This window comes from Lynx canadensis, chromosome B3, assembly GCF_007474595.2.
Source record: "Lynx canadensis isolate LIC74 chromosome B3, mLynCan4.pri.v2, whole genome shotgun sequence".
Lineage (NCBI taxonomy): Eukaryota > Metazoa > Chordata > Mammalia > Carnivora > Felidae > Lynx > Lynx canadensis.
Window position 1 is genome coordinate 107,528,961 of NC_044308.2, and position 27,438 is coordinate 107,556,398.

At 37.8% G+C, this 27,438-nt stretch overlaps 3 protein-coding genes across 4 annotated transcripts in view; 2 read left to right on the plus strand and 1 right to left on the minus strand.

Moving 5' to 3' along the window:
- MNAT1 (MNAT1 component of CDK activating kinase) overlaps window positions 1–5,719 on the plus strand; it is a 207,044-nt gene extending 201,325 nt beyond the window's left edge. The window contains exon 8 of the mRNA XM_030319244.1: window positions 5,257–5,719. Within this exon, the coding sequence (XP_030175104.1) occupies window positions 5,257–5,377 (121 nt within the window). The 3' untranslated portion in view covers window positions 5,378–5,719. The remainder of the gene's footprint in view (window positions 1–5,256) is intronic.
- Window positions 5,720–12,511: 6,792 nt separating this feature from the next.
- Window positions 12,512–22,673, minus strand: TRMT5 (tRNA methyltransferase 5; the record flags this gene model as incomplete). The annotated part of the gene is made up of 5 exons (XM_030320227.1): window positions 12,512–12,662; window positions 13,017–13,671; window positions 17,823–17,947; window positions 20,580–21,235; window positions 22,429–22,673. Coding segments are annotated over 5 exons (1,797 nt in total), but the record flags the coding sequence as incomplete, so codon positions are not given.
- Window positions 22,574–27,438, plus strand: part of SLC38A6 (solute carrier family 38 member 6) — a 77,636-nt gene continuing 72,771 nt past the window's right edge. For both annotated transcript variants that reach the window (XM_030319245.1, XM_030319246.1), the window contains exons 1-3: window positions 22,574–22,780; window positions 23,911–24,041; window positions 26,842–26,915. In XM_030319245.1, the coding sequence (XP_030175105.1) occupies window positions 22,676–22,780; window positions 23,911–24,041; window positions 26,842–26,915 (310 nt within the window). In that variant the 5' untranslated portion in view covers window positions 22,574–22,675. The remainder of the gene's footprint in view (window positions 22,781–23,910; window positions 24,042–26,841; window positions 26,916–27,438) is intronic.

Here is a 27,438-nt window from a genome sequence, read left to right on the forward strand (position 1 = left end):
GTTTTCATGGCTCTATTCGAGTATATCTCATAGCACCTGATTCCTGAGATACTCTTGTATTTATCTGTATTCTACAGATGGAATCTATCCTTAGCGTTCTATCATTTGATATATCCAGAACTACCAACAAAAATTGATCATAGAATATGTTACACTTAAATAGCTATATCTTTTATGTGTTCAGTCACTTACACCCAAATCAAGGAAGTGTTCCTTTCACTTTGTAGTTACATTAACTTTCAGTAACAGCTACCCTGTCCTAAAAATGCCTAGTGTGTTATTTGATAGCATTAAATTGCACACTTTACTTTTAGTTATAATTCAGAAAGGCTTATTTGAGCAATCTGTATTCAGCTGTACACTTGGGCACCATGTGGCTTTTAATTTCTAAATCTGAGCTTTGCTGTTCAGATGGTCTAAATGTCTGGGATAAATTGGTTACTAGATTTCTAAGTGTATAGTATAAATCTGAAAATAGCTTTAATAGTTTATTCAATTTGTGTTCTCACATGCAGGTTAGATAATGAAGTGAAGAGTAGTATCATGATTATGGAAGTTTGTTATATTTTGGTTGGAGTTCATGAAGCTTTGTGTTTTTATAATCAAACTGCCCTCAGAATTATGGACAGTAGTTCTGACTTGGATTGCTTTCCTCATTTATGTTAGAATATATGATTGTCAGTTTCCCTCTGTAGACAGTTTGTCTGTTATTCTGACATCATGGTTGGGTTAGGGCACCTAAGCACTAATTTCAGTTTTCAGAATGTTGCTGCTTTTTAGTGATAATTGAGTACACTATTGCTCTGATTGTTTTTAAACCTATTGAGATAGACTTCAGGTTGTTCATGTAAATCTTTTATAGCCTTGGCTGAATTTCTTATAAGAGCTCTTGGTCTCGACAGCTGAGATCAGCTGGTTAATGTCTCTTAATGGCACTTAGATTTGAATTTTGTAGGCTGGGAGGCAGAAATACTTGGAACTGGTCTGTTTGATGCATAGTGCCTTTAAATTCAGGTTCAAAAATGGGCCCACTTGTGAAAAGAAGGTCTTAGGCTCTAGAGTTCACCCCCTTTCTTAGGAAAGGGAAGCACTATAGAGTTAAAGACTTGGACTTTTCTTTTTTTTAACTGCCCATTGGGCCTGGTAATTTGAGGTAAAGGAAACTAATATGAACTTCACATTTTAATTTCAATTTAAATTTAAAGATTCTTTGATTCTCTAGAGCCAAAGTGTTTCAAGGGTTTTCATGAAGAGGTTATGACTGGAGGGGAAGAGTGCTGCCTCTGGGTCTTGAGTGACAGCCCCTGCCCTCTGCCCCTAGCTGAGGACTCAAAGCATTGTTGAATAGCACTAAAATGAGCTGAGTCCAAGACTTTAGCCAGATGGTCGATATAGGGCTTTTAAAGGAAGGGAAATAGTAAAAGAGTAATCTCAGAGGAACTCTCTTATGTTAAAGGACTGAGTAAATGAAGTCTTTCTGAAGCTAAGTGTAAATTATACCACCTTCTTTGGGAGTAGAAGCTGCTAAATGTAACAGAAGAAAATGACAGTGTAGGAAATCAAAGTTCAGGAACAAACTTTCAAGTGTGGGTTTTGAATGCTTAATCCTTTCTTGCTCCTCTCACAGGATCCACTGCCTCCTTTTCCTCCCCCTCCTCCAGAGTCTGTTTGAAAGGGATTTTGATGGGTAATGGCAAAGGAAAGCAACTTTAGACACAGTATAAATTAGGGCACAAGATGCCCTTTGTACAGGAATTATCTTAGACATGCTTTTGAAAGCATACTTTTTTTTAGTCTTATTAAGAAAATAATCAAAGGTATGATTTTTAAAGCTTTGAGTTTAGTCTGCTTTCAGTAAAAATAAGGTATAGATACCAAAGTAAGCAAACCTCTTTTTTTCTTTCCTGGTTTCTGCTTATAAGATTTACAGGTATTTAAAATAAACCCATGAAAAACAGAAATACTGTCCTGGGATTGGCTAAATAGTCAGAGCAATTACCTCCAGGCTCCAAAATCCAACTGAGCTTTACTTTTAGAAATAAATTTGGCTAAGACTTCTTCCTCATTCTGTTATATAAAGGTGTACATGAAATGATACTGACCTTTGCCAGAAACCCCAGGAATCCTATTCAGTGATGTACTTGTAATGGTCATGAAAGAATTAAAACAACACAGATGGGGATTAATGTGAAAAAGCAGGCAAAATGCTAAATTCTCATTGTGTGGTTTCAGCGTGTCAGATCCTTTACAATACTTTGGTGTACCACAATAATTAAAGGGTTTAAGAACATTAAGTTAAAATATCTAGAAAATAAAAGCCCACAGTTGAGTACCAAGAATGAATTATGTTTTTTTTTTTTAAATTGGAATTAATGTAAGTTGCCATGGTGAAAATAGATTGAAATATTTAACAGTAACTATTTTGTGTAGCCCTAGAGATCAAAAACAGTAATGTAAATAACCAGGTCTTTAAAGAACTATACTCACAGACATGTTTAATGTAAATGATTGCTAGAAGGGAAGTGCATTTTCTTCAGTGCTATGCAAAGAAATTTTAATTGACTTGATTTTGGCAGTAAGAATCTACAACTTAGCATTAATAACTAAAATTTTAAAATGTTTGTTCATTGCTCTGGATTATGACTGTTCAAGAAATCCTATTTTCGAACACTAATTAATCATTTTAAATAAACTTTTTTTACACATTTATGGCATCAATGAGTATGACTGTTTATTACATTTTACCTATAAAATGTTGAACTGTTTTATATACTCTTTATGGAAACAGTGCACGGTCATAAATTAAAAGATGCAACTGTTTTGGATATTTTACTGGTGGTCCTGTGTTTTCCTGCCAGCAGTGCAGCTGTTTCAGGTTTCTCAGGATAACATATAAAAAGCTGTATGTACACTTCAAGTTTATGCTTGAATTGCCAAGCCAGAAATGGTATGACTCAACTTTCCCAGAAGCAAGTTGTACCAAAATGTGATGAATCAAAACAACTAGTTGCACAGCGGTTTCTATTACGGCTATGAAAACCAATTCTCTTCATGATAGTTGGCTTCTTAAGGTTGACAGACATTCTCCGGTGGTACCTGAATTTTGCCAGGAGAGAACAGCCACTGGATCGAAGACTGTCCTTTTCTTTTGAGGGTCTGAGGAAAGGAAGGTTAATATAGTAGTGTCTGGTATATGGATAAAACTTACCTGAAACTTGTATCAGGAATGGAACATTTCATTTCCAAGATACTTGTAAAAATATTACTTATTTGTGTGATGGTTTTTGAGATCTCAGTGGAGAGAAATGGATTTTATGCTGTTCCAGGTTGATTTTTAGACTTCTGAGGTGACTTATCTAATTTACATCATTTCTGATGCATCACAGTCTTAACAGTGGACATTTTTTTGTGTCCTGGGGTGAAATAAGCAGATATGTCTTCTGTCCATGTGGTAGGTTTGGTGGGTGAATCCCTGTTTAAATCCCATGGGACATAAGGTTCTATCAGGAGTTTGACAATGACTGTTTAATAACAGCCTCGAAAGTGGGATACATTCACCAACGTACAGAAGATGGATACAGGGAGAAAATATTAGAACTTTGGTTGAAATATTTTTATCTCCTTTGAATATTCATATATAATGTATAATATCCTTCTATATTAGTATGTTATATAATTATTCACTATATATTAATGCATTAAGTATATAATTTATAAATAAGTATACAAATATTGGAAATGCATGCTCAAATATTTTTACTGCTATAAATATACTATCAAAAAGTTTGTAGATCATTGCTCAGTAAATATTACCTTTCTCCTTCTGCTTTCCCCTTTCACCCTTGGCAGAGAAGCAAAGAATTGAGTTAACACCTTGATTTGCGGTAGTGTGAATAAATTATAGCCAATTCCAGGAGCTTATGTTACGTCTTACTTTGGCCACTTTTTCTCTTTGGCCTCTTATATTGCCATATATTTTTTAATCACACAACCTTATTAAACATGGATACAAATGAAAAACAGACTTGTTATTATGTTAGAAATAATAAGTTGCTCATGCATCAAGACTTTGACACACAGGAAGTTTGAATGAATGAGTAGAAAAGTTTCCAAGTTATTAAAATGTTCTGGTACCTGATTTATTCATTTGCCATACCCGTAATTCTAAGGTGGGTGAAGCTCCTTTACTTCCTGAGGCCTGAAGAAACAATGTGGTTTCTTAAACTAGGCATTAAAGCAAAGCTGGAAATATTTGTTTTCCAACGATGCTGTTAGTCATGCTAACAAGTTGACCTTCTTTGTCTAGGATTGTCCCATATTTTAGGCTTGTTTGTCTACCTTTACCAAGGTAGAGAGTTTTAATTGCTAAATAATATATGTATGATTGGAGAAAAGTGGTTTCTGTTACACTGTCTTTTGAGACAGTTCAAAAGACTTCTGTATTTACAAATTGGGACATTCTGTTGAAATCAGGCTTTCAGAGATTTCTCATGTGAGGAAGGAGACAATATATTTTTGTAATACTGAAGTAAATTTGAAGTAACTAGTATATTTTTCAACCCTCCTTCATTTAAGTATTTGTTTCAGAATACATTTATGCAAAACATCCAATATTTATGTAAAATATTAATACAATAGTATTATGATACCATGTATTTATTTATTAAGAGTATGCCAGAAGGAGAATAGCAGTGAGGTACCCAAACAATAGCCAACAAGACAAGTAATTTCTAAAAATTGGGAACAGTGAAGGATGCCTGGGTGGCTCCATCCTCTAAGCACCTGACTCTTGATTTTTGGCTCAGGTCATCATCTCACAGGGTTCCTGAGATCCAGCCCGGTGTCATTGGGCTCTGGGCTGTCACCCTGAGCCTGCTTGGGACTCTCTCTCCCACCCTCTCTCTGCCCCTCCCCTGTGCATGCTCTCTCTTTCAAAGTAAATAAGTAAACATTTAAAAATTGGGAAGAGTGGGCATTTTAATAGCCAGTATTATTTTTGAAACCTCCTTGAGAGCTGTTTTAAGATCTTAATGTAATTTGCTTTACAATAAACTCAACAATTAAACGAGTTTAGGCGCTCTCTATATATAGTTGGTGAGTTTCCTTTTAAAAAATAGTAATGCATTTAGAATGTCTGAACATTTCAGTCTCAGAATTCCTCTTTAAAATTTGCATCAGTTTTACTATTGCTTTTAAAAATGTTACCAATTTATATATGCTTTCTATATCAATGCTACACTTTTCGTTTTGTTTTAGGTATTTAAACCACGTCAGAGCTGCCTCTCCACAGGATCTCGCTGGAGGCTATACTTCTTCTCTGGCTTGTCACAGAGCGCTACAGGATGCATTCAGTGGGCTTTTCTGGCAGCCCAGTTAACCTTTATTTCTTCTTTATAAGATTTGGACCTTGGAGCCGAACCAGGGAACTAGCAAAAGTAAAGCAGACTTGTAAAAGTATAGCCAAATGCAGCTGCACCACAACAGTCCCACCACATTAGCAGCTGTGTTAAAGTATTTATAAGAGAAAATTTCAGAACTAAGCTGAGTAATATAGTGGACAAATATATGTGAAAAAGATTTATTTTTTACTTATATTTTTCTGAGAGGGATTGAAGCTGTAAACTTCATCTGATGGAAGATATGAATAATTCACCTATGTATGCTTGAGGTTGACAGACTTGTAAAATCTTTTTAAAAATAAAGCTAGACTTTATATTAAGTTTTGTGGTTTTTCTCTTATTACAGTGTTTTACTTGAACACATTTTAAAATGCCATTTTGAATACGACATTTAGTGTTAATATCCAAGTCTATTATTTCTTCTCATAAAATGTTCCTTCCCCCCTCCCCCAATGTTCTTAATACTAGTCCAGACAAGTGGATATATTTCCTTCTACCAGCAGGTTGTGGCAAGTAAAACTTGACCTATGATAATGCTGTTCTCTCAATTTTAAGGACTCTGCCTGTTTTGAGCAGTGGAAAGTGAGACAACCTCGATCAAGGTATTATAGTTCCCAGCTGTGAGCCACACTTAGGATAAACCAGATGAGAGTATTAACCTGCTTTAATGACAAATTCAAAGAAATAAGTTAATAAAATTTAATACCTAAATGGCACCTTTCACTTCAAATGGGAGCTCATTTTATGATGAAACCTTGGAGACTGGAATGGATACATTTTAAACGAAATTTCCCAGAGTAAATTGCAGACTCTGATATAGTTTCTGTTGAAACTTCAAAGGCTTTTGGTATACCCAGGATTTTGCTTAGAGTTGGATGTGGACAGGACGGATATTTGTAGCATCTCAATCTTACACGAGTCTGTTACATAGACCACTGGGTACGGGACATACTTTCTCAAGGAAATTAAGGGATTTCCTATCAAATGTCCATCATAACAGATGTTAATTTCATGGGAGGAAAGTTATGTGAAACAAGATTTGTGGTTACATTAGTGTGGAATATCCTTATGTAACAACTCCATCTTATTTGACTAAGCAGGTATTAATTTTTGAGGTATATCTTTATCTTTACAATAGACCCTGGAAGAAGTTTAAACTATATGGATCCACTTATATGTGGATTTTTTTTGTACAGTACTGTAAAAGTATTTTTTCTTCCTTATGATTTTCTTAACATTTTCTTTTCTCTAAGCTTACTTTATTGTAAGAATATAGCGTATAAAACATATACAAAATATGTATAATTGACTGTTATGTTTGTTATGGCTTCTGGTCAACAGTAGGCTATTAATAGTTAAGTTTTGGGGGGAGTCAAAAGTTATATGTGGATTTCCAATGTGTGTATCGGGGGGTGGGTAACAGTGCCCCAACTCCTGTGTTGTTCAAGGGTCAACTGTAGTTCTAACTATCTTTGATAACAGAAAACCAAGGCATCAAATAATTGAGTAGGCTAAGATAATATAAACAAGTCAATAAAAAGCTAGAATTGAAACCTTTTTTTAAAGTCTATTCCTATCTATACTCTATCAGGCTGCATCTTGTTTTTCATATCTATCAGCATTCTCCAATTGAGGATTAGGGTTTTAAGTACAGTCTATAAATCTGTTCAAAGAATAGTGAGAACATTGGGCTTACGGTTAAGGCTTTGCTGTACTCAGCTGCCAAATTACAGTATCCAGTCTTCACAAAAGAAACACTATTACTTGTTCTTAGTGCCTTGTATAATGTATTTAAATGAACGAATTAATAGAACAGTTCAAAGGCTTTCAAAACTTTTTTCAAACCTACCTTATTGTAGAAATTGCCTGCATCTGATTTGGCAAATAAATTGAATTCCAAAACCTTTATATATTTGTAAATATTTTGCCCTTACTATTGCCATACCTTGTTCAATAGGCCAAATAAGAAGTTGCTAACTAACCCTATTAGATCAAAGGGAATGGTGAAAGGTAACTTACTGACAATTCACTAAATAACAAATATTCTGAATTAATGAGGTTATCCCCTATCTTCCCAGTGGTTTCCTCTTTCAGAGACAAAATGCTGTACAAATCTTTCTTCTACATGAATTAAGTCTTTTAACATTGTACAACACTAGCACAGAAACTATAGCTAGCAACTACTGAGCGCTACCTATGCCCCAAGCACTGCATTTCATGCACTGTGTATTATCATCTAGTCTTTCCACTGCTAGTATTATTGTACCCATTTTAACATATGGAGAAGCCAAGGCATAGGGAGGTTAACTAACTTGCCAAAGGTCAATACAACTTAAAAGTAGCACAGTGGATTTGAACCCAAGTGGTCAGAAGTCCATGCTCCAGAGATGACTGTCAAACTGTCAAGCTTATAAACAACAGCTGTGTAGAATCAAGTCTGAGTTGTCAAACTTCCTAAGACTTCCAGGAAGTTTTAAAGATGAAGTGTCTAGTTATTTTATGGTATATAAATGACATCAACTTAATAACCTTGTTTATATCCTTGGGAGAAATTCATTATGTAGAACATGATTTGACTATTAACTACCTTCCTTTGGGAAGCAGATATTAATGGTATTGAATATGGTTTACATCATGGTCGGGATGCACTGTTAGTATTTAATTTCATTCAATAAATATTTGATCTAATTCTCTTAGATGTTATCTTTAGGCTGTCAACTGGTGGTCAGGTGATCATTTCAAAATCCAATTAAGGTGGCAGAAAAACTTGTCAAAAAGCTAACAAGGTTGAACAATTGTATGGGCATCTGGGTGGCTCAGTCAGTTAAGTGTCCAACTTCGACTCAGGTCATGATCTCAGTTTGTGAGTTCAAGCCCCGTGCTGGGCTCTGTGCTGACAGCTCGGAGCCTGGAGCCTGCTTCCGATTCTGTCCCTCTCTCTCACTGCCCCTCCCTCACTCATGCTCTCTCTTTCTCTCAAAAATAAATAAATGTGGGGGAAAAATTTTAAAAAGATGGATCTACTGAGCTTTCCACCTGTCATCTTCTAGTGGACATCAAGAGTTCAGTTACCAGGTATCCCATTAAAAACTTCAGGATGGGCCTAAATTTAAATAATGAAATAATCGTACATTCACTTATCCACTCTGAGGGAAAAGGGGGGAGGAGTTAAAATGTTAATAGAGGCTTTTAAGGATTCCATTTCCTTTACAATTATATACTGCATATTTTGTCTAAGGGGTGACTAAATAGAGGCAAGAATCTTACCACTTTACATGTATGAATAAGAACATCATTTGTACCCATAGTTAGTATTTACAACCTAGTATGTCAATGTACAATACTAGGAAAAAAAATCCCATTCCTACTTGCAAATTAAAATTCTCTTCACCTAGAGCAGAAGGCCAACTATGGACCCCTGGTCAAATCCAGCTGGTGCCTGTTTCTGTATGTTCCATGAGCTAGAATTGTCTACATTTCTTAAGGTTGAAAAAAGCCAAAATACATACTTTTTAACAAGTAAAAAGCATAAAAAATTTAGATTTCACTGTCCATAAATGAAAGTTGTTTTGGCATATAGTGCATGTATTGTCTATGGCTGCTCTGGGGTACTACTATGATGGAGTTGAGCAGCAACACAGACCTTATGGCTTGCAAAGCCCAAAATACTATGTGGTTCTTAAAAGGAAGCATACTGACCCATGACCTACACACTCCTCATTTGGAGGGGAGGGAAGGGAAGAAAATTAGAAGTCCCGAACTGAATTAACCCCCAAGGTCTTGCAGAGGATAGTTTTGGTTGATTTTCAGAATCAATTTTCAGTGCCTTTAGATAAGGGATGAGGGCTCTAATTCATTACTTTCCTACACTTTTTACCATTTATTGCCTTCACCTGTTTATATTACCTACTTGCTTCTGAAGGCATCTGAGTTTGTAATCAGTGATTTAGATGAGTGGTCCTCAAACCTTTCTGTAAGGCCAGACAGTAAATATTTTAGGCTTTGTGATAAAATAAGTTAGCACACTGTTTTTAATGAACAAAATTCAAAATATAATTGAGTGTGTCTAATTGCATTGTAGCTCAAGGAGAAGAGCACCTTGTTCCTTTAACTGGGGTTCTAAGTATTTCCTATCAAAATCAGTTGTAAATGATTACCTGTTATATAGTTATCTGTGATGAGACTTAAAAATGTCTTTTTTTACATAGATATATACTACCAAATACTGGCACCAATCCAGAAGCATACGATTTTAATTGGGTATATTCATCACTTGGAAGGCATTTGTAGAACTCTATTAGATTCTACCCTTGATACCTGCCTTTTAGCATGTCATTACATAGCACATTAATCACTTCCAATTGAACATTAGGTAGAAGCTCAATTATGGTAAATAGATTTTGAAATATGTAAATTTCCTTTGCATTTTTGCCAAGGTCCAAAAAAATGCTGAACACAGAAAATATCTCTACTGCTAATTTGAAAGTGGAAATCTTGTTTCTTGTTTTAGTTTTTGACAGCATGAGAAATGTGGAACAAAAGATACTGTGATTCAAATGTCTGTTGAAATGACTACCGCAGTTTCACATTAAAGTTGTTTGCTTTATAATTATAGGTTAAAACCTTTAAGAAATATTATCAAGTCATTAGCAAAAGCTAATTTCCAGAGCCATTCAGTGTTCTAGAATAATGTTTAAGAGTGGTTCCTCTTAAGAAAAATTTCAGTCTTGACCTTGAACTCGAAAAACTGCAATCAGGGACGCCTGGGTGACTCAGTCGGTTAAGCGGCCGACTTTGGCTCAGGTCATGATCTCGCAGCCCGTGAGTTCGAGCCCCGCGTCGGGCTCTGGGCTGATGGCTCAGAGCCTGGAGCCTGTTTCCGATTCTGTGTCTCCCTCTCTCTCTGCCCCTCCCCCGTTCATGCTCTGTCTCTCTCTGTCTAAAAATAAACATTAAAAAAAAAAATTTTTTTTTTAAAAAGAAGAAAAATTGCAATCAAACTGGACAATTATTAAGCAAATCAAACTCATGTTGAACAAGCCAGATTCAGATTCAAGTTCAATTTCTTTTTTTTTTTTTAGATTTTTTTTTTTCAACGTTTTATTTATTTTTGGGACAGAGAGAGACAGAGCATGAACGGGGGAGGGGCAGAGAGAGAGGGAGACACAGAATCGGAAACAGGCTCCAGGCTCTGAGCCATCAGCCCAGAGCCTGACGCGGGGCTTGAACTCCCGGACCGCGAGATCGTGACCTGGCTGAAGTCGGACGCTTAACCGACTGCGCCACCCAGGCGCCCCTCAAGTTCAATTTCTGACAAAAATTAAAGGACTTGAGGGTGGTTAGGAGCCATGAAAGCAAATTAAACTTAGTATTGACACCACTAGTTCAGTAACACATGGCAGGTTCAAATATCTTCTGCAGGGAACTTGCTGGTGAAGAAAGGAGTGAATAACCACAGGTTTTACCAAGCTCTGTGTATTTCTCCCAACTAGGTCTTTTTTTTTTTTTTTTAATGTTTGTTTATTTTTGAGAGAGAGCACGAGTGGGGGAGAGGCAAAGCAAGAGGGAGACACAGAATGCGAAGCAGGCTCCAGGCTCTGAGCCATCAGCACAGAGCCCGATGCGGGGCTCGAACTCAAACTGTGAGATCATGACCTAAGCCCAAGTTGGACACAACTGACTGAGCCACCCAGGCTCAGGTCTTTTTCTACTTCACATATCTTTTACCACCATCAGTTGTAACACATCATAGCAGATTCCACTTCAGGTCGTAAAGAATTGTTTTCTCAACTTCTTTAAAAATACTCACCCATAGTTGTTCCGTGCAGAGTATTCACAGAAGCTTAATGCTTCAGCAACTTCAAACTCAGCACTGATGTCTCAAATAAGGCCTGAGCAGTAGTAGTAACATCTATCAACTCATCAAGAATCAGACTCATTTACCTTTTTAATTGACTTCATTTTGTTCCCAGTGCCCCAAACTTTTTGAGCAACTGTTTTTTCCAAAAGGCCAACAAACAGTCTCAAACAATTTTACTTTCCCTGGATACATTTCTTTGGCTGCTGCACTCAAATACAATTAACTCGCCATCAGTAAATGGCTTTCCTTGATGGGGTTACGAGAGTCCCTTAGAGACTTATTTCAGTTGCGCCCTCATTTTCATTTTTTATTTTGTGAAGAAGTGCTGCTCATTTGAGATATTTCTAGATTAAATTTCTAGTTTTTCTGACAGTTGCTTGCCTGTGAGTGAAATACTAGATGAATGCTTCTATTGGTAATGTCAACATATATTGTATTTTAGCTCAAGTATAGATTCTTTGTTATCTAATTAATTACAAAATAATTGACACTCCACTGTGCCTTCAAAGCACATTAGAAGTTCAGTTTTCTTGTTTTGAAAGGATGGCTATACACTAGTAATAATAATGTATTTAAAGCTTGGTGATTTATACGGCATTCAAGATGCTGTTGAGTTACAACCATGTCACTGTGATGTGCCGTGTGCAGAGCAGCAGTAAGAACTGAGGAGAATCACTTCCTGTCCGTGTTGTAAACTACTCAACTCTGCTTTAATACCATAAAAGCAGCCACAGACAGCATGTAAACAAACGAGCATGATGTATTCCAATAAAACTGTATTTATGGACACTGAAATTCAAATTTCATACAATTTTCATGTCACAAGATTTCTAAAATTCTTTTTCGACCGTTAGTATAAGAACCATTCTCAGGTCATTTATTTGCCGTACAAAAACAGGTGGTAGGCTAGATTTGGCTTGTCAGGCATGGTTTACCATTCCTGATCTAAATAATTTCATTTTTTATTACTAGTTTAGGGGTACTTATATAAAATTTAGGCATACTCTCCAACTGGGGATCACTGCAAAGTGATTGTTAGCAGGCAATTATCCCACCTTCAAAAACTATTGTCCCAGGAAACAGTCAATATTTAAATATATGTATCTAATACAAAATTAGACATAATTTAGATTATAAGATTATAATCTAATTATTATCACTTAGATAAAATAGACTTATTTAAATTTTAATTTGATAACTTATAACAGCAAGGGTAAAATATATGTGTTCGGTACTAAAATGAATGCTAAAATTTTATGAAGTCATTATATTTTATTACATAAAGGTCTAATGGGGAGATGGAGAAGACATTTCCAATGAAGTGACTGAAGCAATTTGAGTTTTTTCTTCTGAAAAGACTTTATCTGTCTTCTGGCGTTTAAGAGGTGGGTCGTCCTGATTCTCTGTAACAAAGCCAAAAAACCCGTTATTAGGTAAGAGACTCTACATTGGAAAATACCTTTAAAACGCAAACAATATAGGCATTTTAAAGATTCTGAATACTCAACGTATACATAAAATAGTAACATGACTGCAGATTTATTATTATAATGAAATAACCTTCTGCTAGACTGAATAGTGTGTATGTCATACTAAAATTCGTAAAATTGCGAGAAACCAGTCACAATTGAGTGGCAAAGAATCTTGAACCGAAATATCTAACTAGAATTAGTTTAACCTATTTCCAAATTTAATAAATATTAAAAGCTACATGAAAAGTATTATAGTTTACATTTAATTTCCCAGAAATTGCTCACCTAGAGTTAGGGTCTGGTTCTTGTAGAGCACAGCAGCAGGAATCCGAAAGGTGATACATAACATTTCCTTGTTAGGGGCTACATTTCTTACTAGGTGAACTGAACTGCATGCCTCCAAGGAAATGCCTAACACAGCCCCAGCTCGCTGCTGAACATCCTTAGCAGGATTAGGGTCTTTGGAAAAGCTGTAACAGTGCACTATGGGAAGGAGCTCAATGCCACATGGCGGCCCATCTAAAAGCAATTTGAAAACACTGAGAAATTCAATAGCCTTTGCTGGCAAGTTCATGACAATGTGCACAGAGTGTTTTCTTTCTTTTGACAGTGGTCCCAGCTGCTGCATTAACTCTTCTCTGACTGGTCCTTGAAGGAAGTCTTTCCCATCCAAGTTAAAGACTTTCACCTTTTGGTCCACTTTGTTTAATTTACAATTGTGCAATAGCCATTTATGGGATTCAGGATTGAGATCATTAGCAAATACAGTGCAATTTTTCTTTGCTACTGGAATGGCAAAAGGCCCAACCCCAGCAAAAACATCAAATAGCACATCTCCAGATTTGAGAAGTTCTGTGATACGACTGTGTTCTGTAGAGAGACGAGGATTCCAATAGACTTTCGAAAAATCAAATTCATAGGTGTAGCCGTTTTCTCGAACCTGAAAAAGGTATCATACCTTGGTTAACCTGTTTAGTTTTAAATTCCAGCCACGGACACTGGATGGGTATGCCCACACATTTAAATTTAGGAGCAAATAACTGCATTTTAATTAGAATTCTGGTGTTTATGCTATTCTTGAGGCCAGTTAACACCCCGCATTAGACTTTGACCTAAGAAAAGTCCTCTCTTTAAAGCCAAATGACTCTCCGTCTCATTCTACCCGGTCATAAAGTGGTTCCCAAATCACATAAGGCATTTTTCAGACAGGCCAATTGACTGGCTTAATCCTACTCTATTTTGTCACCTGACAGAGAGGGAAATAAACCTATAATTTGAAACAACACAACACATATCTTCATGAGGACTAACTGAAGTTGCAGACAGCATTCCCCTCAGCAAATAAGCTTCCTTAATTTTCAGTTTGTAAGAGGGAGGCATGACAGATGTATCTTGTACTGGGGCACCTGTGTGGCTCAATCAGTTAAGCATCCAACTCTTGATCTCAGCTCAGGTCACAACCTCACGGTTCGTGAGATCGAGCCCCGCGCTGGGCTCCGCACTGGCAGCATGAAGCCTGCTTGGGGTTCTCTTTCTCCCTCTCTCTCTGCCCTTCCCCAGCTTGTGTGTGCACGTTCTCTCTCTTGAAATAAATAAAAAACATTTAAAAAAATCTTGGGAAAGAAAAGACGTGCCATGTACACACTGGATTTTGAGGTATTTTACTATGTTTTTAGACAGTTACTTGGATTTTGCAAGGTTCATATCTACAAATTTTAGCCAGTGTATAGAACAAATCCTTCCCCTACTTTCTCTTTTCCCAAATTTGAGTTTTCATGGATTAAACTAAATATACTTAGTGAAGCTAAGTCTTGAAATTTAAAATTTTAAGACTTTGTGCCATTTTTTTGGGGAACGATCATAAGCATGTTAGAAAATAGAAAACAAAACTAAAATTACAGTCATGTAATGTGACCTCAGCCTTCATTTTAAGCCCCTTGTTTTAATGGATGAAGAATCAAAAGGCCAGAAAAGTTCCTAAGTTCTACAAATCTGAGAGAGATACATCTTCTATATTCGGCCTTCATGGAATATTTTGCTTTCAAATTTGTGTAAATATGTTTTCCGTCCGACCACATCAGATGCTCTGGCTACGTTAAGGCTCCAGAGTTGGAAATGTTCCTTCATTATTCTGCTAACTAAAACTCTCTAGATCTATAACCTGGAAGGTCTGAATATGTCTTGGGATGCTTTTCCTGAAATATCCTTCCTACTCCCCCCTTTTTTTTTTTTTTTTTTAATTTTTTTTTTTTTTTAACGTTTTATTTATTTTTGAGACAGAGAGAGACAGAGCATGAACGGGGGAGGGGCAGAGAGAGAGGGAGACACAGAATCGGAAGCAGGCTCCAGGCTCTGAGCCATCAGCCCAGAGCCCGACGCGGGGCTCGAACTCGCGGACCGCAAGATCGTGACCTGGCTGAAGTCGGATGCTTAACCGACTGCGCCACCCAGGCGCCCCGCTACTCCCCCTTTTTAAGGTGAAGCATAGTACTACTTTTAAAAAATTAGACTTTAAGTATCCTTCTGATTTTACTCATACTGTCTTTCAACCTAACCCACTCAGCATTACTTTCAGCCCGATTCACTCTCAGGAATCTTTTTACTCACAATAGACACAGAAAGTACTTACGCTGCTTGAGCTCCTAAAATTAAATGTGATTCTGTTTGTGGTAAAGAAATTATACTGAGTTTTTGCATTTACTTTATGGTATAAATGTTAAATATAAAATATATCCTAAGAACAAACTTCAGTTGACTTAAGAAATCAATCAGAAGCCATTTAAAAAAATTACAGAAGTTTCTGAGAACTTTTAGATCTCTGAGAAGAAGGAAGTACCCTAAAGGGCAGTACCAAATGAAGAACAAGCAGCACTCAATCGTATGCTGAGATAAGCACGGATACCAGCAAAGCACTCATATTCAAATCTTACTTGCCAGATCAGACCCCACACAATACACACAAGCAGTAGGCCGTGGACGTTATACAGGGAAAGATCATGCATGGACTCTGGAGTCAGAAGCCTGGCTCCAAAAATCCAGCTCAGTCATTCCTTGTTACTTTATCTGCATAAAGAGAATATTAGAAACCACCACCATTATATTTACCCAAGGGATACAGATGCGCTGTTTCAAAGGGGCACACGCACCCCAATGTTTATAGCAGCGCTATCGACAATAGCCAAAGTATGGAAACAACCCAAATGTCCATGATGGATGAATGGATAAAGAAGATGTGGTGTATATATATGTGTATACACACACACACACACACACACACACACACACACACTGGAGTATTACTTGGCAATCAAAAAGAAAGAAATCTTGCCATTTGCAACTATGTGGATGGAGCTGGAGAGTATTATGCTCAGTGAAATTTAGAAAAAGACAAATATCACATGACGTCACTCATATGAAGACTTTAAGATACCAAACAAATGAACATTAGGGAGGGGAAGCAAAAAGACAGGGAGGGGACAAAACATAAGAGACTCTTGAACAGAGAACAAACAGAGGGTTGCCGTAGGGGCTCTGGGAGAGGGGATGGGCTAAATGGGTAAGGGGCATTAAAGAATCTACTCCTGAAATCATTGATGCACTATATGCTAACTAACTTGCATGTAAACTAAACAATAAATAAATTTAAAACAAAACAAAATAGCCACTATTATCTTGTGGGCTTCTAAGGATTTGTTATATTTAAAACATTAGCTCAGGCCTAATAGTAAGTATGTAGTAAATGGTGTTTTAATATTCTGTTATAATTAAATTATGGAGAAACAATTTTATACTTAAAATATTCACCTAAATCTATGTGGCCCAGAATCTTAAAAAATAGTTATTTTGCATAAACTCTCCTGGGTTTTATAAAGTCCTGTTTAAGAGAAAGAAGTCAGTGAGAGAAAGACAAATACCATATAATTTCACTCATACAGAATTTAAGAAACAAAACAGATGAACATATAGGAAGGCAAAAAAAAAAAAAAAGAGAGAGAAGCAAACCATAAGAGCTTAAGTCTCTTAACTATAGAGAACTGAGGGTTGCTGGATGGGAGGTGGGGGGGGGAGCTAAATGGGTGATGGGCATCAAGGGGGGCACCTGTTGCGATGAGCACTGAGTGTTATCTGTAAGTGATGAATCACTAAATTCAACACCTGAAACCAATATTACCCTATTAGTTAACTAACTAGTATTTAAATAAAAACGTGGAACCAACAAAGATACATCTAACATCTTAAGAGTGGACTTTCAAGTTATGGAGAGAGGTTAACCTATTTCCTAGCTTGGGTACAAAATTTCACATAATATTAACACATAATTATCTAAGACTTTTAAATCAAAAAAATGTTTATATTATCCAGCACTTCAGAGGATTTTGGGGGTAGAGGATGAGAAAGTGGTTTACCCCAGGAATCTCTTCCTACATATTAAAAATATTTTTTCTTTGAAATAGGTTTGTTTTGTTTTTCTTATAAAAGAAATATGTGCTCCGTAGAAGAGTATAAAAATGAGAACAAAGGTCACTAGTAACTACTATATCAAATAAAAATATGCCCACTGTTAACATTCTGATATATGTGCATATTTACATACATATTTAGTTAAAATGGAGCCATGTATATATATACTACTCTACAACTGGTGTTTTTGTCACTTAACCTATCACTGGGCAATTTATTTTAGTAAGTGTGGAGCTCAATAATCTATAATGATGGAGTATTTCATTGTGTTGTTATACCAAAATTTAATCAATTCTCTGATGAACATTTAGGTTGTTTCTATTCCTTTGTAGAACCTGGTACATACACATCACTACAATTTTCTCCAATCATATCCTTGAGATAACTTCCCATAAATGGAATCCTAGGTCAAAGGAGGTACCTATTCAAAATGGCAATTTTTACCTATACTCTTCCTGAATATTTGTATCAAATTTGCACTTCCATCAAAAGGATATATAAATGCTCACATTCTCACATACTCATCAATATTGGGTTATTATAAATACTTTTAATCTTTGACATCTATTCTGATCCTAAACATTAATCTTGATATAATCTGTACCTAGGAGACTAGAAGATATTCCATACCTTGGTCATCATGTTCTCCTCTCCAGACAGCACTTCCATTTGGAAATTTCGGTACGTATTATCAATGTTATTGATTTTATTTACTGCTGAGGTGATTCCTGGATTTTTGTCAATCATAACTTGACCTGAAAGATGAGAATTCATAAATATTGCCAATCGGTTGCCAAAATAAAACTGAAAATAAAAAATGGAAATAAACTGTATTTCTTTTGGTTATAGACAAAAGTTGCATCTAGTGTGTATATCGTGGCATGCAATTCTAAAAATTCAGTGGATTAGCAAAGTTAATTAATGTCTGCCAGCCTCTAATACAAAGACAAAAAAACATATGGGTACACAAGTTTTTATTTATTTATTTTGAGAGAGACAGAGAGTAAGTGAGCTAGTGTGCGCATGAGCAGTGGAGAGGCAGAGAGAGATGCAGAGAATCTTAAGCAGGCTCTGCACTAACAGTGCAAAGGTAGGGCTCAAACTCACGAAGTGTGAGATGATGATGTGAGTTGAAATCAAGAGCTGGACACAACCGAATGAGCCACCCAGCCACCCTATAGGGGTACATTTTTAAAGAAAAATTTTTGAGGAGTTTCAGTCTATCTAATAGTTTTCCTTTTTTTTTTTTTTTAAATTAAATCTCAAACGGACCAATACACAACAATAAGCAAAAAAGTAGACCATAAGGTAAAGAACAGAAAAGAAAAGTATAAGGACCATTGCAACAAACGATCTCTAAAATCACCAGCCTGTTCCCACTGACCTAATCAAATGTCTGCTTTACTATGTACTTAAAAAAGATGCCCCCACTTTGGAAATACATACCAGTAAAATAAGTTTTCAAATAAAAGAAACAGATTATTTAGAGTCTTATCTAAGTAAAATGTTCAATTAAATTGTTCTTTTTGTCAAATATTTGCCAGAGCAGAAAGAGCTACAAATAAAATACACCAGAAATGGTATATTGATGCCCTTTACTTAAAGTCTACTTTTTTGTTAGCGCTTAAAAAAATTATAAGAATCTACATGTCATGTCATTACATAAAGAAAGATAACTTGATTTGTAAGTTAGTAAAAAGTGCTCAATAATACAAACATGCTGATATATAACCAGAATTTGTCCAATTTCTTTTTGATAATTAGATACCTGATTTTGAATATGACTCTAGCCAATCATTATTCTTATCCTGTTCTGCTTCAGGTATCAGAAGTCAATTTTTAAGGTATAATAGTTTGAAATGAGGAATGAAATAAAAAAAAAAAAACAAACTGAAAGTCTATAGCAAAAGCTTTAAAATTACCCATGGATGAAAATGCTTCACTTTTAATCTAGGAGGGCCCTGAATAAAATAGGGATGCCAGAAGGGATGTTTTGAGTTCTGACAGGCGATGACTCATACATAGCAGAGCTTATCTTTGACATTTGTACCCAGACATAATTATAAAGATCTGCTTAATTATTTGTTGTGTTATCATTGTGCATTATCAGTCCCTTTCATCAGTAAAAACAAAGGAAATGCATAATAGCATATTTCTGAAATCCTAATCATGCAAAATACTGAGAACTACATTTTATTTTATTTTATTTTATTTTATTTTATTTTATTTTATTTAAAGCATGAGAGTGCAAGCAAGCTGGGGAGTGGGGCAGAGGGGTAGGAAGGGGGGGGGGGTAGAGAGAGAGAGAAAGAGGGAGAGGGAGAGAGAGACAGAGAGAGAATAGAGAGAGAGAATATCCCAGGCAAGCTCCATGTTCAGCATGGAACCTGACAGAGGGCTTGATCCCACGACCTTTGGGATCATGACCTGAGCTGAAATCAAGAATTGGACAGTCAACCAACTGAGCCACACAGGTGCCCTGAGAACATGTTAAAGGTGAAAATAATTCTCAAAAGTTCTGACAATTACTCTACATTAAAAAGAAAAAAAAAATCTGGAGAATACGCGGACATCAAATATTTGTATAAGGACAACTGCAATCCTGATTAGTCTTCTACTTCTTTCTTCTCCCAAAGGATAAAGGACCCAGGCTCAAACTTGGGCTTACAGAGATACAACATACAAAAACATTATTTTTTTTTAATGTTTATTTTTGAGAGAGAGATTGAGAGAGAGAGACCGAGCACAAGCCAGAGAGGGGCAGAGAGAGGGAGACACAGAATCTGAAGTAGACTCCAGGCTCTGAGATGTCTGCACAGAGCCTGACACGGGGCTTGAACTCATGAACCATGAGATCATGACCTGGGCCGAACTTGGACGCTCAACTGACGAGTGACCCAAGTGTCCCCAGAAGCATCATTTCTAAATGACTAAGGGCACTAAAAAACAAAGTATGGTGCCAGACATATAGAAGAGGCTCAGTCAGTCGAATCAAAGCATGAATAAACAGGGTCTTGAACTTTTGATGGTAAACACTCAAATTTAAGAAACCTAGAATTCAGCATAGTCCTGAGGGCCTAATAACTCCTATGTACCAAATGACGAGGTGCCAAAGAATTCTGCCAAAGCAAAAAATCTGAGTTTAATCTATGCTTGTATAGTGTGTACAGAAAAGCCTGAACTGATTTTTAGAGTTTGCTATCACTCTGGGGAGAGTATTCCAAAATGGCTTTCAAAAGAGGGTATGTAGCTCAAGATGCAGCTTAAAATTAAAATGATAACATGTCCTGCTTCTGTAATTTGACATTTAAGAAACTCATTTTAAGAACTAAAATGAGAACTTAATTACTTTCTAGCACATAAATATTATTACTAAGACACACCTACCAATTAAATGCTTGAAAGGTAGTTGATGATCTCGAAGGTTCAGGTGGGCAATATGTCCAACTCTGCTAAATCCTGAAGTCACATCTTGACCTTCAGGAAGCACAGCTCTCAAGATTTCTTCTGACTTAAAGTTTTCGTAAGTGAGTTCCAAATTATATTTATGTATCTGTGGACTGACATTAAGCTGCTTTAAAATACTGAGTTCTGCTCTCTCAAAGGAACCATCAGTAAATATTTTATAGGGATCCAACATAACTAGTCTACTTTCTTCATCTTCTGGATCTTCAATTACACGTTTTATGCCTGGGCGCTGCAGTGCTGCCCTTTTAAGGGATCGCATCAATTTATTGACTATTTCTTTCCTCACTTTAAGTACTGGGATGGTGACTGTCTTTTTAAAAGCTGTTCTATCAAGTTTTGTCATTCCTCGAACATTAGAGGGTGGTAAAAACAATTCAGAGTCTCTCTGGTTTGTTTCTATTTCAGTCATGGTGGAGAATCTTCTCCTTTGATCCAGCAAGAAAATACCAGGTGCTCTGCTAAGTTTCTGTATCTGTGACGTCCGAGCAAGTGGAGCCAATGATTCTGATTCAGATATTCTACAGGTTTCCACTTTGAAAAGTATTCTTGAGAATCCAAATTGCCTCCATAAGTTCCTAAAAAAAAAAAAAAAAAGGATGCACTTAAAAAAAACAAACAAAACAAAAACAGAAAGCTACAAACTTACATGTTCACAACAGGTTAAGAATAAAAAATCTAAATTCTATAGTTTTAAATAACATGCTAAATGCTGACTGGTGTGTGAGAAGTATACTATCTTTCCCATGATATGCTGTCTTTTATAAAAGTAGTAAATAATAAATTTGCACCTTAACCCATCTGCTGCCAGGACAAGGGCTTAGTGACCCATCAGCCTCCCTACAGTCAATGAACCTCTCCACCCACAATTTTCTACAGAATAAGTTTGGGATTGGAAAGCTGACGTTTGACTTAAATGATCCATCTCTAAATGAAATGGTCATTATATTTATGACTTTACCAATGGCAATATTTACTAGGATACTTATGGGTGCTTATTACATCAGAGGCTGTGCTACATGCTTTACACACATTATCTATCTTGGGAGGTGTGTGGTTATCACATCTTTATTTTGTAAACGAGGAAACTAAAGGTCAGAAGTAGGTTAATTCATCCAGTCTCGTTTCTGTAAGTGGCTGCGCAGGGATTAAAAACCAGGTCTGTATGACTGACTTCAGAGCCTGTATTCTTAATATATTGATTGATATGTTGTTTGTCTTTAATGCTTCACTACCCCAAGTCCTGTCTATAACTTGAGGTTTCAGTATTTTGAGGACTAGGGGTTTGCGGAGTTCTATGTCCATTCCATTAATAGTATCAGATATTCACTTTGCCTTCTAGAATACCAAAGAAATAATTGGAAGGGGAGAGGACCCTGCCCCAGAACCCCGTGAAGCAATTCTCAAACTTCACAGTCAGGGTTCAAGTTTGGTCTAGCAGTTCCCCAGCTGCGTGATCTTGTAATTTCTTAATCGGAGTCTCGGTTTCCCACATGTAAAATATGGCTAAAGGCTCGATCAGAAAGCTTCTGAACAGATAAAACACATTCCTTCGCACCCAGTACTAGGGCCCAAGCTCAGCACGCGGGCGGTGGGTGACCTCGCGACCTGCGCCAAGAAGCGAGTGGCGGAGAGCAGACCTTGGAGGACGGGTACTACCACCTGACCCTCAGCCTCTCGGATCAGGGGCACTGCGGTCACCACTTCACCAACGTCACCATCCCAATTCCCGACGCCACTCGGCGGTTGACTCCAAGTCTAGACCCCTCACCTCATGCTCTGGTGCAGCTCGGAAGAGAGTCGCTCGTGTAAGGGCTGGCCCTCGATGACATCATCACGGTTCGCCACGGCGGGGCGAGCGTCATCAGAGCCCGTCGATTCCCTTCTTTCTTCTCCGCCCCGGTCGGTACGGGAACCCGGAAGGGCCGGGCTCCCCGCCCCGCCTCCCGCGCGACTATCGACTGGAAGGCTGGGGGTAGGAGCTCGCAGATGGACCTGGTTGTCGGCCAGCGAGCAGCATGGAGGCGCCCTGGGGGATCGGCAACGCCGAGCGGAGCTGGTACGTCTCGGCCCAGCAGTCCGAAGCTGCGGAGGCGGAAGAGTTGAGCCCGTTGCTAAGCAACGTAAGTTTCCTCGGGAAGCTTCTGGGTGCTGCAGGCCTCCGGCCTTTTTCCTGAAATGCCTGACAGATGAGACCTGGAAAAGAAGGAGGTGCGGGTGCTGCACGGGGAGAAGGGAGAACCTGGAGCCTGACTCTTGGGGGATGGGGCCCAAAGTCAGGAGCCAGACGCAGATGAGAGCCAGCGAGTGCACGAATGTGATTGCAGCGTAATATGCCCTAGAGAGAAAGTAAAGGCGCGGGCACAGGTGGAAGAGGTGCAGCACCATTTGGAGGTTGGGGACCTGACTGGAGGAGCAGCCCTGCCGTTATGTAACTCAGTGCTGTCTGTTAGTGTCTTTGCGACTTCCTGTTCCCTCCAACAGTCTTGTGAGGTTTTTGCCAGAGTCACGAGATTTTTCTTCCCTAGACTTAGTCATTGGGTGCCTGGAAACCTCATACAGAGCTCCTTAGCGGTGAAGGAGTAGAGGTGGCCTGGTAATGAGTACATAGCACTTCCCTGACCCTAAAACTTGTGCAAGGGGGGCCCTCGGCTTTTTAACTCAAGTCCCTGGACTGTAACAGTTTCTAGGACTTCGCTCACCAATGCTGTTTTGGCAGAGGGTGTTTTCAGGGGTATCCTCGGTAGAGCAACGTGTATTGCTTCTGTTTATTGTATCGTCATTGCAAGGTATTCCCGACCATCCTTGCATTTGAGCTGACTGAATTCATTAAATATATAGAGATTACTTTTGCAGTCCTAGTAATTGGGGAGTAACCATTGTCTACAGGAGCCCCAAGCTGACTCAGGATTTCTTCAGTAATCACATGAGCTGAGGCCATCTCTCCCTCGTCTCTGTCCCACCCCATTCCTATCCTATCTTCATCTTTTGCAGTCACAAGGTTAGTCATGGTTTTTCCTGAAGCCTGTCTGGCCTCTGTACTGGTGGAGATGATCTTCCTAGGAAACAAGATTTTTCTGGCACTGCATTAGTGGGAGGTGGGAAGGGAAAAAAGGAAACCAGTGCTGCTTGAGAAATTAGTGTCACACAGTGCCTGTGGATTGCAGGAGTTCTCCATAACTTGTCATTCATTTCTTGATGAAATCTGAACTTCATCTAAACACTTAACACTGTTAAATTTGTGTGCTTGCAGGAACTTTACAGACAGGGATCCCCAGGTGTTTCATTTGGTTTTTCTGTGTTTAATTTGACAAATGCCATCATGGGAAGTGGCATCCTTGGTTTAGCTTATGTTATGGCTCATACTGGCATCCTTGGATTTAGGTGAGTTTTTTCCTTTATTTCTCCCCTCCCCCCCCCCCCATTTTGATAGTACACTGAGAAGCAAAGAGGCCCCAGAGCTGGCGTTATACAATTTCTAGTTAAATCATTTCTGGAGGTTTAGCATTTTCCTGCTACTTATATATTATTGCTACTCTGTAGTTTGGAGGGATGCTATATAATTTGTATTTTTTATCCAAAAGTGGGACTAATTTTTAAAAATGGAAACTTGACCCATGCTTGTTTATGATAACATTAAGAAGTGGCTGTTGTTGTGTCACGTTGGCCAACGTGAATTAAAGTTTATCAGCTATCAGATTACTTACAAATAGCAGTTTTGTGAGTGGAAAACACATAATGTTTTCATTTCTCTCCATCATCTCCTGTCCTCCAGCTGTTAGGTAGTCTTATTTCCCTGAGTCTAGGCATGTGTTCTGTGCCTATTCCTTTTCATCTAGACTCAACTCATATGCCAGTTGGCCCAAAATAGGAGACATTCTTGGCTTTTCTGTGTTTCCATAGTACTTGTCTATTCATTCTGTTATTATAATATGTTGTAATGATATGTTTGCAAGTTAGTTTCTCTGCTAAACTGAAATCGTTTAGAACTAGGCCTAATCCTTAGCATTTAGCAAGTTTGTTTTGTTTATCAGTAGAAGCAGACCCATTTTACCAGGAAATTTAAAATGCATAGAGTCTCATTTAGGTTTATTTTCTGCTTTTATTTTGAATTTCTTGATAAGCGAACCAGCTTTTAAGTAACCCAACTTCCTTTTATAATGAGATATATGCACAAACTTTCATAATTTTTTTATTAAAAAAATTTTTTTTGAATGTTTATTATTTTCGAAGGCGAGAGAGAGAGAGCATGAGCAGGGAAGGAGCAGAGAGAAAGGGAGATACAGAATCCAAAGTGGGCTCCAGGCTCTGAGCTGTCAGCACAGAGCCGGACACGGGGCTTGAAGTCATAAACCATGAAATCATGACCTGAGTTGAAGTTGGTCGCTTAACCAACTGAGCCACCCAGGCACCCCCATAATTTTTTTTAAATAAAAAAAATTTTTTTTAAGTAGGATCCACGCCTAAGTAGGGCTTAAACTAACCCCCCCCCCCGAGATTAAGAGTTGCATGTTGTACTGAGACAGCCAGGTGCCCCTCATACTTTTTTGAGTTTTTACTTTATTTCCAGTTAACATACAATGTTATCACTATATTGCAGTGATTCAACACTTCCTTTATGGCACCCGGTGCTCATCACAACAAATGTACTCCTTTTTCCCCATCACCTGTCTCACCCAACGCCTACTGCCTCCACTCTGGTAACAGTTTGTTCTCTATAATTAAGAGTCCATTTTTGGGGCGCCTGGGTGACTCAGTTGGTTGAGCTTCCGACTTCAGCTCAGGTCATGATCTCACGGTCCGTGAGTTCGAGCCCCGCGTCGGGCTCTGGGCTGATGGCTCAGAGCCTGGAGCCTGCCTCCGATTCTGTGTCTCCCTCTCTCTCTGCCCCTCCCCCGTTCATGCTCTGTCTCTGTCTCAAAAATAAATAAACGTTAAAAAAATTAAAAAAAAAAAAAGTCCATTTTTGATTTCTCTCTCTCTCTCTCTCTCTGGTTTGTCTTGTTTCTTAACAAACATTCATAGTTTTAAAACTTCAAAACTGTATGTGACATCTTAGGCAAAACATAATTGTAGAACTTATTTTGGGTTCCCTTTGAAAAAAATCACATCTTGTACTCCAGGGTCTTACATGCAGATGTATACCACGGAACATGCCCTCATTGAAGCATATCACATTTGCCATTTAGTGATACCAGACTGTTATTTTGTGAGGCTTCAAGTGTACCTCTCAGTTTTGCTACTTAATAACAAGTATTAAGTGGGCCAAAAGTAACTTTTGGGGTACTCCACTAGAGCCAGCTTTCTAGAAGCCTGTTTGTTAGTATCTTCCTGAAAATAAGTAGGAAATTATGCATGTTGTCTCTTTTACCACTTTCAGTAAAAGAATCCCAATTATTACATCGTCTGCACCTTTTCAAATTGTGTCATGAACACATCAACTGTGTTAACTGCATTTGTTTGGTTTGGTGGATGTGTGTGTTTAATGCTAGGAAATGCAGTCTTAATTCAGTTTTATAGATGAAGGTGGGGTACAATCTTCGGAAGAGAAGAGACAGAGGGAAGGAAAAAGAAGACAACGACGGGGCACCCGGGTGGCTCAGTCGGTTGAGCATCCGACTTCGGCTCTGGTCTTGATCTCTTAGCTCGTGGGTCTGAGCCCCGCGTCGGGCTCTGTGCTGACAGCTCAGAGCCTGGAGCCTGCTTCAGAGTCTGTGTCTCCCTCTCTCTCTGCCCCTCCCCCACTCACACTCTATCTCTCTCTCAAAATAAACAAACATTAAAAAAAGAAAAAAAGGAAAAAAAAAAAAGACAATGAGATTCCACAACCAAAACCTCTGTTTGGATTTAAAATAGGAAGAAATAGTTATAAAAGGGAAGTATTGCAAGATCACTGAATGGCTGAACCAGCAGTCAGCAGACAAGAGTGCCGAAGGAGGAAATTTGTTTTTGTTTCAAATAAAATTGGTTTCTTTCTGATTTTTTTAAATTTAAAAGCAGTATATTTTCATTTAAATAAAATTCGGTAAATGCAGAATAATATTTTCTTTCTTTAGTGGCCACAATCCAACTCTAAGATCATCCCTGTGAACATTTGAATGTGAAAAAAAAATTGGTTTTTTAAAGAGATACCTCAGAAAAGAAACTTTTGTGGGGTTTGACCATGTCCTCTTTTATATTTTAGTTTCTTGCTGCTGATAGTTGCTCTCCTGGCTTCCTACTCAGTTCACCTCCTGCTAAGTATGTGTATTCAGACAGGTGAGTAAAAATACTCTTGAGTCATTTGTTGAAGCAGCTCCTTGAGATGGGAACCACATACAGGATTCAATGTCTCAAATTTACTTTCCAGTAGACATGCATTATTATTAGATAGGGTGGTTGAAATGGAGAATTTCAAAAGACCAAGATTCCCAGTCCTAGGGAAGTATCCAAGGACAGAATGGAAGGAAGAAACTTACCTCCCTTTCTGTATAGCACACAGCATAGTTTTCTAGGTTAGGGTAGATTAGGGGAGACACCTGAAAGGTGTTCAAAGGATCCAAACCTTATACTATGGGGAAGCAGTGGACAGGTGTTCATTCTGATTGTTTTCTCTTAGGGTGATTATTTCCCCAAGGAGAACGCCTCTCTAGATCTACTCCTGTCTCCGTAGGAGGCAAGGTCACTAAACCTTGCATTTATTTAGATAGTTGTATATTTTCAGTTGCAAGTCTGGAATAAGATAGTCTTTTTGAAAATGACAGATTTATATGCAATTAAAACAGAATAGATATTTATAAAT